The sequence below is a fragment of the Leiobunum rupestre genome, chromosome 10, assembly GCF_980474605.1.
Source record: "Leiobunum rupestre chromosome 10, qqLeiRupe1.1.hap1, whole genome shotgun sequence".
Taxonomy (NCBI): Eukaryota; Metazoa; Arthropoda; class Arachnida; order Opiliones; family Sclerosomatidae; genus Leiobunum; species Leiobunum rupestre.
Window position 1 is genome coordinate 37,298,957 of NC_143393.1, and position 21,784 is coordinate 37,320,740.

At 35.2% G+C, this 21,784-nt stretch overlaps 3 protein-coding genes across 3 annotated transcripts in view; all 3 read right to left on the reverse strand.

Annotated features, from left to right (window-relative positions):
- Window positions 1-837: 837 nt before the first annotated feature.
- Window positions 838-3,757, reverse strand: LOC149925571 (translocation protein SEC62-like). The gene is made up of 7 exons (XM_090160793.1): window positions 3,620-3,757; window positions 3,202-3,325; window positions 3,026-3,134; window positions 2,711-2,951; window positions 2,498-2,645; window positions 2,314-2,433; window positions 838-1,312 (listed from the first exon to the last, which is right to left on the reverse strand). Exons 1-7 carry the CDS (start codon window positions 3,653-3,655, stop codon window positions 945-947), a joined length of 1,146 nt encoding a protein of 381 aa, XP_090016919.1. The 5' UTR covers window positions 3,656-3,757; the 3' UTR covers window positions 838-944.
- A 294-nt stretch (window positions 3,758-4,051) lies between these two features.
- Elys (AT hook containing transcription factor 1 homolog) lies at window positions 4,052-14,176 on the reverse strand. The gene is made up of 27 exons (XM_090161581.1): window positions 14,074-14,176; window positions 11,977-12,088; window positions 11,663-11,913; window positions 11,252-11,597; window positions 11,068-11,176; window positions 10,882-11,010; window positions 10,562-10,812; window positions 10,280-10,497; window positions 10,119-10,206; window positions 9,982-10,043; window positions 9,798-9,920; window positions 9,652-9,736; window positions 9,492-9,581; window positions 9,081-9,423; window positions 8,490-9,014; window positions 8,339-8,433; window positions 8,099-8,277; window positions 7,894-8,038; window positions 7,602-7,830; window positions 7,401-7,541; window positions 7,130-7,344; window positions 7,022-7,069; window positions 6,747-6,965; window positions 5,819-6,678; window positions 4,949-5,785; window positions 4,639-4,885; window positions 4,052-4,567 (listed from the first exon to the last, which is right to left on the reverse strand). Exons 2-27 carry the CDS (start codon window positions 12,083-12,085, stop codon window positions 4,224-4,226), a joined length of 6,288 nt encoding a protein of 2,095 aa, XP_090017707.1. The 5' UTR covers window positions 12,086-12,088; window positions 14,074-14,176; the 3' UTR covers window positions 4,052-4,223.
- The window catches only part of Rad9 (cell cycle checkpoint control protein Rad9), a 35,062-nt gene continuing 25,450 nt past the window's right edge, over window positions 12,173-21,784 (reverse strand). Inside the window, exons 2-3 of the mRNA XM_090161582.1 lie at window positions 12,591-13,791; window positions 12,173-12,551 (exon numbers count right to left, since the gene is read on the reverse strand). Coding sequence (XP_090017708.1) covers window positions 12,301-12,551; window positions 12,591-13,791 — 1,452 coding nt within the window. The 3' untranslated portion in view covers window positions 12,173-12,300. The remainder of the gene's footprint in view (window positions 12,552-12,590; window positions 13,792-21,784) is intronic.

Here is a 21,784-nt window from a genome sequence, read left to right on the forward strand (position 1 = left end):
AAGTTCATCGAAGCACTTATTGTCGCGTGTTTTTCGTTTATTAAATCCCCGTTTTTAATTGTATTTACAGGTGAGAGATATTTATTTTTTAAAAATAAAAGGGCAAAAATTGAAGTATATAATGCGCTTTAACAGCAGAAAACATTTTAATTATTTGTACATATAGTTTCTTTTTTTTTATACACTAATACGATATTTCGGTACTGAACTTATCAGACTTTTGAAGAAGAAAAAAATAAAGATTTTTTCAAGGAATGGACTCAAATTCTTAACATTACTTAATGCCACTTGAGTTTAAATGTACTTTACTATAAGAAAGTAAAGAGGGTGGTATTTTTTTGCACAATATAAAAATAAATATTTACCCCCCACTTAAGAAGAAACTATAACCATTAAATTTTGCAACCGCTACTTTGTGCTGTTTCGTAGTTATGCGTTTTACAATTTTAATTTTGTTTTTAAACCTTTCTAAAAGCCAATTTTTTTCCCTAGAAACCACTCTATACACTTAGCTAGGTTTCTCACAAACTGTATAGAAAAATTTTGGTAGAAAGTTACTTATAAAACTTTTTTGTTATTAGATATATCTACCTTATTATTTTGTGATATTTTTTGAATGAATTTCTTAAATTGGTTATTACAAAAAGGGTGTCTATGCACATTCCAGTACAATTTGTATATGACAATTTTTAATGGTTATTCTTTTGAGATCAGTTTGGGCTTTAATTCAATCGTACCAAATCTTATTTAAAAAAAGAAGCTTTTTTTGTTTATATCCAAAAAAAATTAAGAAATTCACTCAAAAATGCTATTGGTGATAAATCCAAAAATTCCAAATTTTAGTTAAGATATTTAAAGTACTGATAAATATTTAAATTATAATAATATTACAAATAATTATGAATTAAACTAAAAAGGGTCATTTTATCGTTCCTAGCACACTCTCAAGACTGAACCTCATCCGCTTTTTCGCTTATTTCATCCACTTCTAAAATTTCAAACCCATCTCCATTTTTGCTGCTTCCCCTGGAGCCCTGACTTTCTCCATCCGAGTCAGAGTGGCCATCTTTATTTTCTTCCCCTTTTACCTCTGACTCTTTGTCCTCCTCTTGGTCCACCACTCCCTCCTTTTCTACACTGTCCTCCTTGTCATTCTCTTTGTCTTTTTCCTCCTCACCTCCTTTAAATTCATATTTATAAAGAGGCCAGAAAGACTCGAAGAAACCGACATCCTCTGTTAAATTCGGCAGTAGCCATAAATGATGTTTGCCAAAGGAGACCAGCCACACCAAAACAAAAACCACGAGTCGGACTGAAAAAAGATCCAGGGAAAAAATTAAATCTCTAGCCATAACTTTTAAAATAAAACCAACATTAAAAAAAAACAATTAGAGATTCGGAACAAAATATTTTTAAATTCCAAATTTGAAATGACAACATGCTTAAGCAGCGTGTTCTCAATTAATATAAATTAGGGTTGTGCGAGTACTCGAGCTCGGACTCCAATATTGTTATTTTATTACTAGAATGGACTTGGGAGGCCTTCACCAAGGCCTAAAACTTACTCACAAGTCCTGGTACTAATTTTAAATATTATTACTAATAAATTAGGGATGTGCGGATAATGTTTTTTGGTACCGGATCGGATATCAAATAACAGTTAGATTAATAATTACTGCTTTAATTTTTGGAATGATTCTGACCATGATAAGGCACAAATTGGACTCAGCTGCAATTTGTAGACTGAATAAAATTAAGACTTGAATTTGGCTTGATTAAAAATTTAAGACTCATACGACGCGTGGCTAATTCTAAAGGACTCGAAGACTCGAATGAGTACTCTAAAATGGGACTTGAGAATTAATGAGTCCAATTTTTTGGAACTCTGACTCGACTCGAAATGAAAAAAAAAAAAGAGGATTCGCACAGCTCTAATATAAATGGTACAAATTGATGAAAAAAAGCAAAAATTAGCGTGTAAACAATGTTACTATCTAACACATAGGGTGCAGTGTGAGATTAACAATACTAGTTTACACCATACATAAATGTGCTTTTGTTTACCTGAAAACGAATGAAATCATACTTTTTTACGCCATATTTTTCTTAACTATCACAACGATTGAAAATGGCGTAAAAAATTGAGCAACCTTTTGAAAAATAGGTTATTAATTAAGGAATAAAAACTAATTTAACTTAGTATCGCACATCTTCTCATTTATTAATTTTACATCGCCAATTTTTGCAATTCTTGAGGGAAAATGACTGAAACATACCGGAGTAACTTAAATATTAAAATAAATTTATACTTACTAACTGCCAAGCCAATTATGAAAACTAAAAATCCAGCAGCTGCAACACTGAGATAGTAAACGTAATGCCTAACAGTTTTAGGCCAGAGAGGAAAGAGGCACACTAAAACAGCTCCAACCACTGTAACATATCATAATAAATATTTTTGAAGAAATTTTCAAAACAATTAAAAACTGAAAACTACCTAACAAGGTCCCAATAATCCAAGCTCGAACGGGAATTGGATCATATATCCAAACATAAACTTCATTGCCGTCAATAAAAAGTTGGTCTAAATGCATATCAAGTTTGAATTTTTTCTTTTCCTTTTTCTTTTCCCCTTCTTCACCTTCCTGAAAGTTATAATTGGAAAACACCAAATAATATCAATGAATTACCATTAGAAACATTAACTTACTTTTTTATCTTTCTCTTTGTCAGATTTTTCTTCCTTGTCTTTGTCTTTAGATTTTTTTGATTTCTTAACAGATTCTTTAGGCTGATCTTTAGATTCTTCCAGTTTTTTGGTCTCTTTAGTGTCAGTTTTGGAATCCTTTGTCATTTCTTCAGGCACATCTTCGTCTTTGTCTTTCCTTTTCTTTTTCTCTTTCTGTACTACAATTTTCTTAGCTCGATGAAAGAACTTGTGCCTTAACATTCTACAAACGATAATTAAGAATATAAGATTTAGTTCTATAATACAAAAAGGCATTGCAAAATGTGGAACACATACGTATCCATAAATCTAACGACAGATTCTCGAGTTGTGAATATTAGTTCGGGGCCTTTCTCTGTACCAGACGCCCATGGTGAATCAAGTAAGCAATCAATAGCTTTGGAAGCTAAATGAATTAATTAAATTATTGAGAAAAAATTTTGTAACTATAAATTAATTATTACTGCTCTTACACACAAAGTACGAAACTTTATGACTTAATAGAGTAGTTTTCTTCTCGGGTAATTTACTCCGTAAATATTTTGATACTGCATATTCCACTTTTGATGGTTTATCTTCCTCACTTTTTATTTCCTCCTTGAAAGATAATTGCCATTACATTATGAAATATAAATTTAGTCTTGACTAATTTAAATTTAGTCACATTTTTATTACGAAATATAACCTTCAAAATCTATAAACAAACTCTTGACAGACAAATGACACAAGTCATTGTTAATAATAGCCAAGTCCTAAAGTACACGAGTACAGGCTTAACGCAAGCTATAGTTCAATATTTTAAAAATTAGGTAATAAAAGTGGTCCGTATCTTTATTCAAACAATACATTGTACATTTCACAATATTTATATTAATAAAAATGTTATCTTACATCTTTTTTCTTTCTTCCTTTGCGACGCTCAGCCATTTTAAACAGAAGATGGTCTACGTTGAAAAGTGAGAAATATTTAATAGCCTGTGACGTCACCGGCTTTAGTGGCGGAATTTGGGGGGCGTAAAGACGTTTATCTTTCACTTTTCCCCCGTGTAGTTGAATGTAAAAATTAATGTTTGATTATGTGTGCTACATTCCAATTAATTTTTGTAGAGATGACTATTTTCTAGGTAACCTAGCTTTTCTACTTACCTTCCCTTGACTTATGTAAAGATTCAGTTATTTTTTAATCTTTAACTATTCCCATACCTACAAAACACTCCAAAATCAACAATAACTTCAAATGAGTTCATTTTTTTTAATTCTTGCCTATTTCAACTGCCAATTCCCTATAAACTAAAAAAACCTACATGTTAATTTTAATATTTATTCATATCAATATTAAAATTATGCTGTACATCATCAAAACAAGATAATTTTAACTTTAAAAATTAAATTTTTTAAAACTAATCAATATCTATGAATATTTAAAAAAAAAACAAAAGAAAGTGTCCTAAATATACAAGTAGAAAAAAATTTAATCAACTACTAAGTACTAAATCTACAATTTCACTTTTTTCCGAGTTTTAAAAGGTCCTTTCCGTAATTGCATTCCATGCTTTGATGATAGGCCTGTTGCGCTAGAGCTTCTAGTTTTCTTCGTTTCCTTGACTTCCACAGGGGGTGAAATGACATTGATGAAACACTCCCACGGTGGTATGGGACCAGATTTTTTACTCTTTGAAGAGGAAGCTTCAATCTGATTCACTTGCTCGTGTGCATGTGCTTCGTAAAGAGATGCTTGTTCTGAAAAAGAATCTGACTTTTGACGTCTTGTTCTGGATCTTGTTGATGGTGGTGAAAACACAAAGGGTAACGCGGTAGCTTGAGGTTCCATTGTAGAAGCTATAATCAATGGATATAATTCTGTACATACATAAAAATTAATTTAAAAATTAAACTGAAGCAATATTTACTTTCAATTTGAATAACACTGTTTTCCGGAATTACTGTTATGTTCTGGCTTAAATCGTTTTTCTTTCCTCTTCTGCTATTTTTCCTAACAAGGCTGGTTTCTGGATTTTCTGCCACAGATTTCCCACTCCGGGTTTTAATTTTTGAAGATATTTCTTTGGCTATATTAGGAGGGCTTGATTCTAAAGATGTGCCACTGTCTGTTCTGACACGTGGTCTAAGTCTAGGAGCCCATTCTGGTGATGTTTGCTACATTTAAAACATAATTACTACATTTTTATTCATAAATTGAAAAAAAAAAAAAATAATCACCTTTTCTGGTGTTAGAAAAACTGAACTTGAAGCTTCTGACACAGTGGGGGATGGTGGTGGCTTGAAAATCTCATCGTAAGCAATTTTCTTGGAGCTGGACTTATTGAATATACCTTTGGAAACCACTTTGGAGCTTCTTAAAATTAATGAACTATCAATATCTGGAATTTCTTCGTAGTCTTTAGCGCCTTTTGTGGACTTGATCTTAGCTTCTTTCGTTGCGATTTTCTCCTCTCTTGGAGAAGAAATGGCACTTTGCTCCTCGCTCTTTAATTCTTTTTGTTTTTTAGGTGATCTTGTCTGTCTCATCAATCTGGGTTTCTCATTAGATGACATATCATCCGTAGATTTCTCCGAAGACAAAAGACTCTTTCCTGCGCTCAACCTTTTACTTTTAGAGGGTTCATGACCTATAACTTGAGCAACTTCAAAGGCATCACTCAAAAGTGATTTTGCGTCTTTAATTGACTTTTCTAGATTAGATTCATCATCTTTAAATAATAACTTGGTATCAATCTTCTCTTGCTTTCTCAAAAGCGTCATAGGTAATTCATTCAAGGGAGCGAACTTGGGAGAGGTCAATTTAATGAAACTAAAATCAACCTTGGATGACTTTGGACTTTCAGGTAGGGCTGCTGAGGTTGTTGCAAAACCAGTACTTTTGTCAGAAACATTTGGGCTTTCCACTAGCTTCGTTATTTTTTTTAGAGCAAAATCTCTCCGAGTTTCACTCGACTTTTCTTCAGACCCATCATCAGATATGTCTACAACTTCACTAGCTAGAGGTACTGTAATTACATCAGATGTCATTGCAGAATTGCTAACTGTATGGTCATTGTCTGATACTCTTGGAATGCAAGATACAGAAAGAACACCGCCTTTAGTTTCATTATCTTCGATTCCTTCATCAACATCAGAATCATTTATAGCAGGAGATGGTGTAATCGGAAGCTCGAAAATTAGTTCAGGTATTTCATGTTTAACTTCAGCATTATCACCATCTAATTCATCTTCACTCTCCGATAATTTCAGTTCATCTTCACTGCGGTCCTTGTAAGCCTCTAGTTCTTTCATATCTTCCTCATCAGAAGAAACATCATTATCTTCAATTTCAAGAGGAATATGACTATCTGGAGCAGTTGGTTTCAAATAAGCAGTAGGTTTTTCAAGTGGAGTTCGTATTATTTGAGGCCTTGGGGATGGAGTTAGATCTGATGCAACTGAAGCATTAACTTTGGGTGAAATCTCATTAAATGAAGGCAAAATTTCTTTAGCCGATTGAGATTTTTGAAATATTTCTTGTCTCAAAACATTTAGGGGCAGGGGCCTGAGTTGTGGACATGATTTTTTGGCAAATACAGTTGAAAATGTTGTAATGGTTGAAGCCTCAATGACGGTTGTTTTCTGAGTTAAAGGCTGACTTATTGTAGGTGTTAAAGGTGATGGTACTTTTTGATAAGTCACCGTATGTGAAAGCTCTTTTTGTGAAAATAGCGAAGGTGGTACTTCAAAAGATACTAAAGGAATTTTTCTTTCCTTATTTGGAGGTTCTGGTAATTTAGGAACTAATGATGGTTCCTGCGCTTCTGAGTCGCCTGCTCCTTTGTAGATTGTTTCTGTATGGAAATCATTCTTGGGTTCATTTAATATATCTGTAAGGAAAGGCGTATCTCTCCTCTTTTGAATTGTGAAGTTAATTGTGATGTCTTCATCCACATCAATAACATCATCTGTAATGAAAAATTGTTTTGTACAACAACTCCTATTACCTGTACACGAAATGAAACCTTGCACCAACCTGAATTGTGCAATGATATTCCACCCACTGAAGTGTTAACGGAACTTTGTGTTGCATTCAGTTTATACTTGGGAGAGCTTCGCAATTCACTAGTAGAAATGTCTTTGCCTTTAGAAGGTTTTGCATCAGCTTCCAACATTTCAGGGGTAGAACTCCATTCAGAACCGGTAGTAGAAATGGTTCCCGGAATATCAAATCGTAGATTTTTGGCAGTATCATCTAAACATTTAATGGAATATAATTTGTATTAAATAATTTCTAAAACAAAACTTTACCATCATTCTTGTCTGAAGAAACACTGGTTTCATCTACTTCTAAAACATCTGAGAAATTAAAGATCAATTAAAAATAAATTATCTTTTTATGAAAAAAATAAATTGCACCTGGAAAATTTAAGGTTCTGGAAACCTTAGTTGAAATATTTGGTGGTGTCGCTGACCTCCGAATCATTTGACGGACTTTTAATATGGAAGGAGGAGTATCTTCTACAATCAATTTCACCCTTTCCAAAGTTCTAGCTTTCAGAGGAGGAATAATTCTCTTTACAGGTGGTGTTTGTAGTAAAGAAAGTACTTCTGCACTCAATGGACGATGGGGTCTGTGTAAATTAACAAGAATAAAAAAAATTCAAACAGATTTAGAATAAAAAATTACCTTTTTTCACTATCTGTCCGTGTTTGAGATGTTAGATGATCCATCCCTTTTAGTTTCTTTGCAGATAGTTTATTGACATCGGAATAATCAAAAGATATTTTCCTTTTAGACAGCGGAGTTGCAAACACGACTTCACAATCACTATTGAGAATAAAATAATTAATAACAGGCATAACAGGAAAAACAAAGGAAAATATTCACGTTTTCTTAGCTTTCCTGTTGGTTCCTGGTGTTTCAATAAAGGGAATTCCTTCAGACCTCCAAACCAAAGATTCCAGTTTGTTAGATTTTAATGGAGACGGTTCTACCACAATATTTGGAGCCCAAGTATCTTTCACCCTAGACATAAACTCACAAAACCTTGAAGATTGACTTACAACATTGACCGTATTACGATGTATTTTAGTGGATAAGGGAGAAGGACCTTGAACTAGAGACAAATAAAATAAAAATTACAACTCATTTAAAATACATTAAATTAAAGCATTTTCACCTTTATTAAAATTTGATGTCATTTTCATGTGATATTTTCCCACTTCAGATGCTAATTTGCTTTGCATTTGTGGAAGCGTTTGAAGAAAGCCCGAAACCAAACAAGACCGAATGGAGTTTCTTTCCTTAGTATGGGCATCAGAATCCTAATGAATTTGGAAGACAATTTTAGATAATATCCCAAGAATAACATATAACATAAATACCAATAATGGTTTTATTCTATCGCTAAGGTGAGCTGCTTCCAACGTTTGACTACGTTGTAGGAAATATACCACCAGCAAATCTTTGTGAAACGATACACGACTATTAAACAAGAAGTTGATCAAAGCTTCTTCCTCCAACGCAGTAAAAGGTAGCTGCAACAAGGCATCCATGTTTCCAGCTTTCAAAAATATGTAAAATTTTATTTGATGTTCCAAATTGAAGTCAGAATAGTTATTTACTCTGTTGACATCCTAAAAAGAAGTGGGTCAACAAATCTTCGGTGTTCCGTTCATCGCAGCATTGCCGCTGATATTGAAATGCTTCGACAATTAATCTAAAAAAATTAAATACTTACCTACATAACAAAATAACAATTTATATTAAGCTTACTTATTGGCCAACAAAACAGTCAGGTGAATTTTAACCTCTTCTGGAGTGTGCAAAGAGGGTTTGCAGATTTTAATATATTTAAGGGCTTTTTGATGCTCCCCTTGATAGAGAAATGATTTTATAATTCTAATGTGCTGCCATGGAAGAATATCTCCAGGGTTAATGACAGGATCAGTGAAAAATAAAATGGCTTCCTCAAAATCTCTGTGATCCAACATCCAAAAACCCTGGGTAAGTTTCACTCGACTATGGCTCATTTTAAAAGCAGCGGGAAACTTCATAAGTTTTTCTTCCAAATGGCTTTGTTTATCAGAAAGAAAAGCAGCCATGTCCAGCAATAGATATAGCATTAAGCAATGCTTATCTTCTAAAGTAGGTCCTTTTATTAAATAAATGCCCAAAATTGCGTGAAGGCTTGGAGGTGGGTAGAGCCTATTATTTGTTCCTCTTTCCCATTGCAGTGGTAATTCTCCAAAATGACTGATCATGCCATCAATTAGAAGTAAATCAGTAAGGCCAACAGAGCTACAGAGAGAAACTTACTAAATATTTAACAAAAAAAAATGTAAAAGTTCAATTAAAGATGCTTACGGATGCAAAAGTTGAAGATCTTTCCTTCGTTGGTTATAGGTATTCAGAAGGGTTGAAGCGGGATATGAGACTTCATTTTCTCCATAGGCTTCGCCTTCAGCATGCTCAGGTAGCAAATTACAATAGTAGAGCCACAGAACCACCCGTAGAAAGGTTGCAATGAGCCAAGTCACTTCTTGCCTGGTTTGTAGCTCTTGAAGGCCAGTTTCAGTTATGGGTCCCGTCTGACTGTGCATAATTTTTAAAATTGAGCTCAGACGCTCCAACTGACTGGCGTAACTGTGCAGAGTTGACAATGAACTTTGTTCTAGCTCCTGTCCAGAGTAATTAAATAAAGGTACGCCTAAAGCAAAATACAAACACAGAAAAAAAGTTTAAAAACAAATTAGGGAATTACATAATGAAACTTACATATTTTATCGCTAGAATTTTTAATTACAGTTGCTCTTTTCCAAATCCAATTGAGAAGGAATTTGAGTGTTAGACCTTTTTTGGAATAATCTGAAATGAATGTACAGAAATCAGGTTGTCCAACAGAATCACCAAAATATTGCAACTAAGAGAAACTAACCAACAGATGCCCACTGCCAAATGCAAGAGGTTATAAATTTGAAGAGATTATAATTGAGAGCAAGAGTTAACAAAGCTTCCCTTTTCTAAGAAAAAAAATTAAATATTATCAAACAGAAATAAATCCATCATAAATAGAATATTTACAAGCATATCATTGGAAGCAACTTCTGAAGACACTGGCAACAGCGAATATGTAACACACAAGTTATACAAGTCACTTGGGTTAATTAAAGAGTTGGGGCCTTTCTCTTCCATTTCCCAGAGAATCTATCCAAAAATTCTTTGAATGCACATGGCAAAATCAAAAAAAAATAATAGAATCTTTTACCTGTCGCTGGGTGCCCAAGTACGAAATATTGATAATGCCACTTTCAGTCGCACAAACAGCCTCTGTAAGCAGATGTAGTCAAAAAGTTACTTAGAATTAAGCAAAGAATGTTAATAAAAATTAAGAAAAAAGCTTACTAAACGCGAGGGACGAAGGGAAATACATCTCATCAGTGCCAGATAACGACTTGTATTTCACGAAGCTACTGCAATGGATGTGAAGGTCCTTACAAAATAATGGAAACAAATTTAATATCCAATTCAAAATTATAATTACAATATGAAAAATTTCAAATTACATAAAGATTACTGGGAGTTATTTTTTCTTGAACTTCCGTCAGAGAAAATATTCCAAAATAGGAGCATTGTTCATTTTTGTAAGACCTAATTGAAGATGGCATTTGAGCTTGGTACCACTGATTAATATCAAAGAGTGCAAGGAAATAACGAGAGGTGGAAACTGGTGTCCAAGATTCCCATACAATTGCGCAAAGACTGAGGTCCTGATTGGAAAAATCTATGAAAGAATCGCTAAATATCACAAATGAAATTAAAAAAAAAGAGCAAAACAAAATATTCACCATCACTATGCAATTCTTCTAAGTCAGCCTTGGTTAAGTTAATAATTTCCCCTTGCTGGATGCAGCGAAAACTTATAACGCGACTACTGAAAGGCGAATTAGTATAAGCTGCAAGTGGTTGAGATGTTAATGGGTAGCTTAGTCGGTGTACACAATTCTGCATTCCTTGATATATGAATCCGTAGTTTTCAATCCATTCCTTCTTTTGGTATCCCAACGAATACAAAGAAATCACAGAAGAAATGTTTGGACTAAATGGGAAAATTTCATAGATAAGAAACGTACTTGATAAAAATTGATTAATAAACTAGTAATATTACTTTATGACATCATTGATTGATTGACCCCGCGCAACCCACAAATAGCAATAATTTCTAGGGTCATTCTCTGGTTCTTGAAAGGCAAATTTAACTACAGGATTGGCATTGCTATCAACTGAGCTTGTGTACCTAAAAAGTGCTATTTCAGCAAAAATTGTTATTTTACCAGATGCAAAAATTTATTACTCTAATAACAGTTTCTTTAGATTCCAAAGTTGAAAACCTCCAAAATTAAAGCCCACAACCAGTACGGTTAGATGTGGAATATATTTTAATGAAGTTACTGACACCAAACCTTTTTTGAAAAAGAAAAAAATAAATAAAAAAATAAACAAACATAACAAAGAATTGTTAATTACTCGAGACATACATGAATTAAACGCAGCGACAATTTCTCCTTGAGGACCACGGTATAAGAAGTTTCCACTGTGAAAGTGATCTTGATTTAAAGAGAACGTTAAGTGTTCAAAATGGTTGAGGGCAGCTTCTCTTTTCTCTGATAAGTTGGTAGCATTAAAGGATGCAAAGCAAGGTTTCCCAGGTTGAGTGTCACTTGTGAAGCCTCCATCCTCATCAAGGCACAAATCAACAAGTAGTATATTTCCACCATCAACCGCAACCGCAACTATTCCAAACATGTAGCGCAGTTCATGAGCCAATGGACGGGTCTGAATACACACACCTCCTCGAGTTGCAATAACTTCCACTGATTCAATCTAATGGTGCAGTTGAAAATCAATTTACTGAACCATACAGTAAACAAAGGATAATCACACTATACCTTTTTAGGTAAATGAACAGCTCTGATGATGGTTGATGAATTTATGTCAAAAACGCACAACAAATTCACATTGGCAAGAGCAATGACTAGCTGAGGGGAAGAAGCATTACTGTAAAACTCTGTGACTGAAGTAATAGAAATTCCCGTTGCTTTTGGTTCAGTTCGAAAAGACCAATAACTCTTCCGTTCAACTTTTTGAGTAGAAAATACTTCTAATATTGAATTGCGAATAATCCACGCCCAGGAGCCATCTAAATAAAGTTTCTTTTAGTTGCAAAATATTTCAAAAAACAACACGGGAGTTAGAAACGCACCATGGCTAATTTTACATGACCCAATTTCCTTGTGAGAATCATCGATGAAGGGACAGGTTGGAAACACTTCCAAATCAGTCAAAAGATTGATAGGAACGTCAGCTTGCATATTCTGTTAATAAATAGCACATACATCATAAAAAGCATAATGTTAAATAATAACTCTATAAGATTAAAAAACCTATATGGTTGTTTTTTTATTATTATAAAATAGCGTATAACACAAGTTAATAATTATAATGTAGAATACAAGTTAATAATAAAACGTAGAACGGTAGAACACAAGTTATTATCAATTCAAAGTATAACGTAGAAAGTTATTTGTTATGGAGTTTCCTCGTCACTGTCTGGTGCCAAAACGACTTCATCTTCAGGTGCCTGAGATGTGTATGGGCAATTTGGATTTTTGGCCAAAAATATGTGCTTAAATCGTTTAGTTGGTGGACTGGCGGGAATGGTGTCTTCAAATTCATCACTCCACTCATTTTCCAAGGGTTGCGTGTTGTCAGTTTCACCTTGAGTCAAATCAATAAGTGGTACATTTTTTACACTTTGCTTTTCATGTTGTGACAATACTTGAAATACACGACTTTGATTTTCACATTGCGACACACCAGTAACTTGCGAACTCATGTTACTAGTGTAAGTGGAAGGTTGACTTTTGTTGAAACGTTTAAGTGAATCATTGATAGTTTGAAAAGTTCCATTACTAGCAAATGAAGGCTCATTTGGAACTTTTGTAGGCCTATTTGAATTAGATGAAAATCTGCTGGTAGAGGGCACTGGTTCATTTACAGATTTTGTAGAATTTCTTCGAAAACCATTAGTGATATCGGCAATATTTTCTGATTCATCAGTAGACTTTTCCCTAGCATTAGCTTCGGATTCTTCTCCTGTGGTTTGTTTTCCAGACGAAATTTCTTTTACAAATTTATCTTTCTTACTTCCTCTAGATTTCCCAATATTGTTAGACAATGTTGTTGATGTTTTTGCAGTTTGATTTTCATCATTCTCATCATTTTCACTTTTCAAAGTAGCAAGAATGAAGCTACATTCCCATTCTTGGTCTGAGGTTATGCAGAAAATGATGCCTTCACCAGCTCCATTAAAATGTATACTTATGGGCAAATTTAACTTTCCAAAATCAGAAAAAGAGAGTATGGCTTTAAATTCCTTCAAACAAAATGTTAAATCAACTTCTCTATCAAATTTGTATTCTAAGAATTCGTCAAATTCAAGTCTCTTCTCAGTGTAAACTATTTTATTTGAATCAGGCAGGTCATCGGTATAGTTTTTCATTGAAACCTTTTCATTTGAGACTTTCAAAGTTATTTCATCCACAGTTGAGAGAAAGTTTTGGACACAGTCATTGAGTACCCGAGATGGTGTCAATATATTATTCTTGCATTTATCCTTTGAGAAATTAGTACTTAACAGTTCAAAGTCAATGAAAGGTAGCTTGAAGCTTTTCACTACACCACGTTTACAATGGAAGTGAACATGCAATTCATCAGCTCCTCCTTGCATTTCTAAATGACATTCTTCCACTACTTTGTCTAAAGACTGCGACTTGAAAGCGATAAAACAAGACTTTAAAGCAATTTTGCATTTGACTGGTTCCTTTTCTGGGATGAATGTTGCAAAGAACTTATTTTGAAAGTTGAAGGAGCCAAAAGCTGACTGAGATAAGTTGTATGATTGAAGGAGCACATGGTTACTATGAAATTCAATGTAGACCGAGTCTCCAAACTTGGCTAATGTGTGGAACATTCTGCTGAACATATTCAAGTTTCCATTTGGAATAACGCACTTCATCTGAAACAACAGATGACAGTCTTCAAGATTCTTCTTCTTAGTTGATATCTAAATTATTTGCCCTTTAAAAATTCTTGAGGCATTATTTAATCAGTATTTTTATATTAAAAGTGAACTAAATTGAATATTTTCAGGGAATATGGGGTAGTTAAGTCTCAGGATCACAACATTAAAGAACAATGTATGAAAAAATACATTTTATTAAGACTTGGCTACAAACGATTTAGTAATTAACATGTTATAGAAGTAGCTTACTTGTAACGAAACAATAAAAGACATTACCTTCGAAATGAATAGCTTCTTACAGACGACTTCAAAATCTTTTTAACTTAAACTTTCGCTAAAACTATCTCAATAATGCGGCAAAAAACCGCGTTAATAACGTAACCCACGTGAACAACAACCGTAATGATTCTAGTTATTAAACAGAGTACCGACTACCGACCGCCAGTCCAAAAACTGCCCTAAAAATAGGCGCTTAAATAAATCATTCTCCAAGGAAATCGCCAAGAAGTAATATTTCCGAGGGCCAGGACCGGCAATATAGTTTATATAGTGCTTGTGAAAATAATGGAATCTTTTCACCTGTAAGAAGAACACATAGATATAAAGGTCTAGATAAAATATTTAAAAGGGAGTGAATACGGAGGTGACAGCTAGCTGAAACGCGTAATTTCTGCAGGCTATCCTTATAAGGCGCTATCTATCGGTAAGAAAGCTCGTGCTATCGTCGCGAGAGCCATTGTGACCTGCTTAAAAATTATACTAAAAGCCACCAACAGATGGTGTCTAAAGACTACGTCCAGGGCCGTGCTTAGAGGTCTCGCGGCCCCGGGCGAAATGCATGGGCGAAACTGACACAATGTGGCTGTAGCGGCCCTCCGGAATATACAGCCCTATGGTAAAATTTTAGCGGCCCTGGGCGACCGCCCGGCTCGCCACCCCCTTAGCACGGCCCTGACTAATTCCTGCGGAAAGGTCAAACACTTAGTACTAAAATGCTGAGAGCTCGCGCTCTTGGCACGTGCCTTCGTCGGTGTCTGCTAGGTGTCAATTCCGTATTTTATGTTAGGCTTAGACCAAGGCTTAGACGCCCCGAAATTAATGTAGACCTTTATCAAAGATAATATAACCATGGACTGTATTAATACAGTCCATGATATAACTACGTACCCTAGATTGGAAATCAAGCTCCTTGATCGTAACGCAGGCACTTACTGAGTTCCCGGCGGAAGTCGGTAAAAACTGCCTCCATGAAGTTGGCAGGGCTACCGACATATAGTTAAAACGTAAAGTTTTAGTGAAAATTGCGCCGTGGTTTTTGACTCGCGGTTTTCAAGATACCAGATATTTTTGCGTTATATTGTTTTAAAACAATAATGGATCATGCCTGTAGCTCAAAAAATGTTTCTAAACGAAAGAAAACTAAAGGTGAGTAATATAATCTTGGGTTATCTCTTGAAATTCCTTATTTCCCACCCTGCTATGGAGCCCGATTTTTCCGAACTTCCGGCGCGAACTCAGTAAGAGCCTCAACAGAAAACGCGCTATCGAGAAACGCCTTGATTTCGAATCTAGGGTACGTAGTTATATATTATCTTTGCCTTTATAAACATTTCTTATATCTATGGCAGAACCATAGAAATAGAAATTAGACTAGAAGCACGATTGGATTGGGCGGGGACGTACCAGCTAGAAGGCTGCCATCAGAGTGGAATCACGATAGTCGCGCCATCTCATAGAAACAATTTGAACTAAATAAGTAAATATGGTCACGTAGAATAACATAAAACAGATCCTAGGCAACGTATTAAAAACTTTTTTATTTATCTGACATGATATTAAGCTATTTAACAGCTTTAGGAAAATCATAAATATCTCAAGAATCTACTATATCTACCGTGTCACCCTTAAAGTCACACGTTAACTTTGCGCAATCATTGTAAGTCTGAAATACCACAAATCATCACAGTTTAACTAAATTTTAATTATTTCAGTGTGGTTTAAAATATGCCTACATGAGATTCCAAAATCTTGGTTTCAGTGTCTTTTAAACTATCATCAGTATTAGTCAAGTCAAATTGAGTGGTTTCCGGTAGTTCACTTTTTCCGTAAGTTTTCTGAAATAACCTCTGATAAATAGGGAAACTAAATAAAAATTACCAAAATCAATAAATTGGCATACTCTAGAAGATGTGAATATGCTTTGTTCTGGAATAGATATTTTTGGGAGCTCTTTCAAATTCTTGTTTTAATAAAGAAATTATTCATATTTCAGTTAGTTTTTTATTTCAGAATGTATAGGGTAATTTTTACTTGTGTAGGTACAGCATTTACTTTCAAATGGTGCCTTCCATTTTCAAAGTAAATTTCATCCGTCAGAAAATGTTTACTACACACAAAGTCATATGAAGTAATTGAAGATGGAGTCCAATTTTCGCGATTTACCTCTAAAACCCATTTTCCTAGTAATTCAGCATTTCTCAGAGGAAATCTTAGTGTAAAAAAAATCTCTTATTCCGAGATTATTATAAAATATTTACTATAAAATTACATACTTATGAAATGATAAATTTATTTCTTTCCCAGATCTCTCTTTACAATGTTTTTAACCATTTTTGCGGATATGCTTTTAGACGCAAAAATTTAAACACGAAAAGACCACCGCTGAGCACGACGTGATGCGCAGGGGATCATCTTTTTTTTCCCTCTTCGAAATTCGCGTCGTAGCCATGGCAACAATGTTTAATGCGTTTGTCAGATGGCGCGTACATCGCGATTCCACCCTAATGTCAGCCCTCTAGCTCGCCTGTTTCCCTTGGGATTGGCGGAAAGGGCAGTGCTTCTAGTCTAAATTCTATTTCTATGGGCAGAACCATAGATATAAGAAATGTATATAAAGGTCTAGATAAATTTCGGGGCGTCTAAGCCTAGCATAAAATACGGAATTGATACCTAGCAGACACCGATGAAGGCACGTGACCAAGAGCGCGAGCCAGGGTGGGAAATAAGGATTTTTTGAAAGTGGACAGGTGACCAGTGACCCCCTGGCCTAGAATAAATAAACTGGACCATGACCATTGCACGTCGTCTGCTACATTAGAATAGCGTGCTTTAACTTTTAGCCATTGAATTGGGAATATAGTAGTAGCACTCCGTAGCTTTGGCCATGGTCGCCATTGTGGGCGCGAATTTTTTATCTATACGAAAAAGCATGGGTGACGTCGTGTGACGTAGCACTGCCATTACTCTATAGAATGACAAAGGCGCGTTCGGGAGTCGTGGTTTCGCGAAACCAATTCTGAAAATACGAGTCGGCGCACTCAGCCGTCAACTCTTTCATTATACGGGTGGCGCCATCTAATTCAATGCTTTTAGCCGGTTATTTTGTGAATTATAGGGCTGTGCGAGTCATAGAAATAGAAATGAGACTAGAACCACTGCGCAATCCGGTAATCTCAAGAGAAAAGAGGGCTTCCATGAGAGTGCGCCATTTATTAAAAAAAAATGAAACTTAAAATTTTTTTAAATAGATTTCGTGCTCCCACAAAGAATACTGGTGATTCCACTCTCATGGCAGCCTTCTTACTCGTACATCTCGATCACCACAGTTTAATCTTGCTTCTAGTCTCATTTCTATTTCTATGGTGCGAGTACTCGAACATCATCGATTACTCGGCATTTTTTGAAATCGAGAACCCGAACTGGGAGCCTATTCTGTAAATATTCGAAATCCAATTTTCGATCGAAAACTATATTTCGAACTTCGAGATCTCGACGAATGGTATTCGGTAAAGATTTCGAATAAGCATAAATCAATGTAAATTGTCGAAGTCGATCTCGACATGGTATAGGGTATCGAGATCGAATTCCCATTCGATTTCTTACAGAATCGCCCCCCAGGACCTCAAATAAGTAATTGGAAAACACTCGTCGATTATCAAAAAATTGAATAGTCGAGTATCCGATTACTCGAATGAGCTGTTGTAAGTTCAAAGACGGGTTTTTGCAACTTTTTGGTGTGGAAATAATAAACGGTAGCTACACGACGTACAAACAATGACCTTGGGGATGGATCACGGTTTTTAATACGTAGTGCGCCTGCGCGGTTTTTCTTCAAACAATATTATTAAGTTTTATGATAAAATACGCGAAAAAGTAGATTAGTCCATAATTAAAAGGGATAATATAGCTAAATCCTAAACAAATTTGAAGAAATTAAAAAACTTACTACTAACTCGTACCCAATAGGTCTTCGAGCAAAAAACGTGAAACTCGGATCAAATAGATCTTCGAGTAATAAACTAAATTTAAATTAAATAAAATAGCCAGAAATTCCAACGGTAGACCGGTTTCGTTCTATTTGGAACTCATCAGTACCGTGCGGGAAATCTGGCTGGTGACTGTCAAATCTAAAGGAGAAACTAAGCCTAAACATTTAAAATTTCAAAACGCGTTGCATATAGCAATTTCTGGCTATTTTATTTAATTTTAATTTAGTTTATTACTCGAAGATCTATTTGATCCGAGTTTCGCGTTTTTTGCTCGAAGACCTATTGGGTACGAGTTAGTAGTAAGTTTTTTAATTTCTTCAAATTTGTTTAGGATTTAGCTATATTATCCCTTTTAATTATGGACTAATCTACTTTTTCGCGTATTTTATCATCCTTCTCACAGTCCATAGGTGGTTTCTTCTAACTTAACTTATTAAGTTTTAGTTTTGGTCGGCCGGCGTTAGAACTTAGGAGTCTTAAACGCACTCTCGCCAGCTGAATTTTCTCACATAGGTAGCTTTTAGTTCTTTTATGAAAAAGAGATGGTGATGGAGTCTATCGCGACGCGTGCTACGAGCTATTCCAATCTCACTTCAATCTTTATTGTGAAAGTCGAAACTCAGAGTAAAAGTATATGTGGGAAGGAATGAACTATATGCCCCAAAGAGTTAGAAATCAGTCACTCCAGGGGGCTGAAATTCCTCTCTCCGCTACCTTTGGCTGTACATCATAGTTAGAGAAACCTCCGCTACTCTCATTGCCGCTACTATCTAATGGAAAAAATTGAAAGAAAATTAGTAGTCCCGAACTCAACGCTAACACAAATTTTGAGCTTGCGAGAGTGCGTTTAACTTCCTAAGCAATATACGGACATACGGTACATTAATAATTTTAAAAAATGTATATTGTATTGTTATTTTACTATTAATTACTATATGAATAGGCCAGTACTAGTCTTTTTATATCCCACTAGTCACTATAAGGTTATTAACCACTGGAAATTGTGGTTAATTAAAATTAAAGGATTATTTTTTCAGCATTGAAAGTTAGTTTATACTCATTTTAAATTTAATTTCCTAATTACTCGAATAAGACCAGCTCCTAATCAAGTATACTCGATAACCCTACTCGTTAAAAATATTACTCGAGGTTTTTCTGATTTTCTGATTTACTTGACTCGAATAATAGAAAATTTCCCCTTAATCAAGTACTCGATTACTCGACTCGACTTGAATACTCGATGGAAAAAAACACTACTCGTACAGTCCTAGTGGATTCGAATTGGAGTATACAAACATGCCACAGCCGCCGTTACACCGACCTTCAAATCCAAAGACTAATAATATAACATTTGGACCTACCAATTGCAAAATAGTCAAGCACAATCACTTAAAAAAATTAAAAAACCTCGAATTAATTAATGAACTGGTCCGGGCAATTTTTAAACTGGTCATTTGCCGACTGCCACCGCCTTATTTCCCACGCTGGCGAGAGCTCTCTTAGACACCATCTGTTGGTGACTTTTAGTATAATTTTAAAGCAGGAGACAATCATAGATATAAGAAATGTATATAAAGGTCTAGATAAATTTCGGGGCGTCTAAGCCTAACATAAAATACGGAATTGACACCTAGCAGACACCGAGGAAGGCACGTGACCAAGAGCGCGAGCTCTCTTAGCATTTTAGTACTAAGTGCTTGACCTTTCCGCAGGCCGTAGTCTTTAGACACCATCTGTTGGTGACTTTTAGTATAATTTTAAAGCAGGAAACAATGGCTCTCGCGACGATAGCACGAGCTTTCTTACCGATAGATAGCGCCTTATAAGGATAGCCTGCAGAAATTACGCGTTTCTGCTAGCTGTCACCTCCGTATTCACTCCTTTTGAAATATTTTATCTAGACCTTTATATACGTTTCCTATATCTATGGAGACAATGGCTCTCGCGACGATAGCACGAGCTTTCTTACCGATAGATAGCGCCTTATAAGGATAGCCTGCAGAAATTACGGGTTTCTGCTAGCTGTCACCTCCGTATTAACTCCCTTTAAAATATTTTATCTAGACTTTTATATACGTTTAACATATCTATGGGCAGAACGTTCTGTTTTTGCCAAAACTTTATTTATTTAGAGGTTATCTACAAAGCCGCAAAGGCCGACTTATGCGTAGACCTACAGAATCGCGGGATTAAAAATGAACAGAATATTAATTATTTAAAAAATAATGAGATCCATACAAATAATTTAAAAAAATCAAAGTCAACATAAAGAAAACAACGAACTAACGAGAAAAAAATTATTATAAATTTTCACTTTATAAAAAGCGGAATTGGTGATAATTAGATTGTGTAACAATATTAGATGGAAAAGCAACAGTTTAGTCGAGTAATAGAGTGTTGTCGTCTGATACCATTTTGAAAACTTGTAACGTCACAGCTGTAGTGTTAATAGTGGCCGCCATGACAGTTACTGTTTTTTTATCAATAGGCAAATTACAATGGTGACGTCGCAGGGTTTCAGACGACAACACTCTATAGAGGCGGCGCGCGGTTTACACAATTTGAAAGAATGAACAACTAGTACGGGAATTGCTTTAACGGGTGAAAATCTCATTAACGTTAAGATCCACATTATTGTAAAAGAATTTATGTAACAGACAAAGGTTATTGATTTTATGACGCAGGTCAGCAGGCTAAATACCAAGGGATTTTAAACGAGAAGGGGCAGGCAAATTTTGCAATTTAGTAACAAGTTTAGTTATGCGATTCTGTGACTTTTGTAGGGCGGATACGTCCGTAGTTAAATGAGGGGTCCAAATAGGGGAACAATAATCAAAAATAAAGAGCGCGAGGGAGTTATAAAGTTGTTTAATTAAAGGGGCTCCAAGGTTCGGTGGCACAGTGTGTGTAAAGTCAGTAAAGTGCGAAGTTCACGGTTGACTCTTCCCACCTCTGCCAAGGCCGAGTGAGGGGTTGGGGGGGGGGGGATAAAAAGCATGCTCAATTTTCTTTTTTTTTGCTACCGAACTATGGAGGGATGGGGTTCATTTCTCCAACTTTTCATTTCTCCAACTGCTCATTTCTCCAACTGTTCATTTCTCCAACTGCTCATTTCTCCAACTGCTCATTTCTCCAACTGTTCATTTCTCCAACTGCTCATTTCTCCAACTGTTCATTTCTCCAACTGCTCATTTCTCCAACTGTTCATTTCTCCAACTGTTCATTTCTCCAACTGTTCATTTCTCCAACTGTTCATTTCTCCAACTGTTCATTTCTCCAACTGTTCATTTCTCCAACTGTTCATTTCTCCAACTGCTCATTCCAACTACATATGGCACCGAAATTGTGGAGTTGGAGTTATGGTTCTCTGACTCTACTCATAACCCCAACTGCTGACAATTCTACGGCAGAGGTAAAACTCCTAATCAATGTAGGGGTTTCCAAGAGGAATTACATTTTGGGGGTACGACATAAAGCACCATTTTTGGGCGGTAGTTTTGAAATATGATGTTTCAGATGTGAACTAGTTAACAAAAGATTTATGTCAAATGATTTAGGAAATTATCCCGTAAGTTACTATAAATTTAAATGGCAATATAACTTGATGGGTGGAAGCTGAAGTGTATAAATTATAATATATCTCTTACGAAAGATGTGTTCATCTTCTTTTACTGCTAATGTTATTCTTTTGAAACATGTACCTTCACAGGCGTTTCGGA

Coding starts and splice junctions, on each gene's coding strand:
- LOC149925571 (XM_090160793.1), bottom strand. CDS start 3,655: ATGGCTGAGCGTCGCAAAGGAAGAAAGAAAAAAGAT. Junction 2,952..3,025: donor GTCGTTAGATTTATGGATAC/GTATGTGTTCCA, acceptor TATCGTTTGTAG/AATGTTAAGGCACAAGTTCT. Junction 2,646..2,710: donor ACAAAGAGAAAGATAAAAAA/GTAAGTTAATGT, acceptor TATAACTTTCAG/GAAGGTGAAGAAGGGGAAAA.
- Elys (XM_090161581.1), bottom strand. CDS start 12,085: ATGCAAGCTGACGTTCCTATCAATCTTTTGACTGATTTGGAAGTGTTT. Junction 11,177..11,251: donor TGTCGCTGCGTTTAATTCAT/GTATGTCTCGAG, acceptor TTTTCAAAAAAG/GTTTGGTGTCAGTAACTTCA. Junction 7,831..7,893: donor GACATCAAATTTTAATAAAG/GTGAAAATGCTT, acceptor ATTTGTCTCTAG/TTCAAGGTCCTTCTCCCTTA.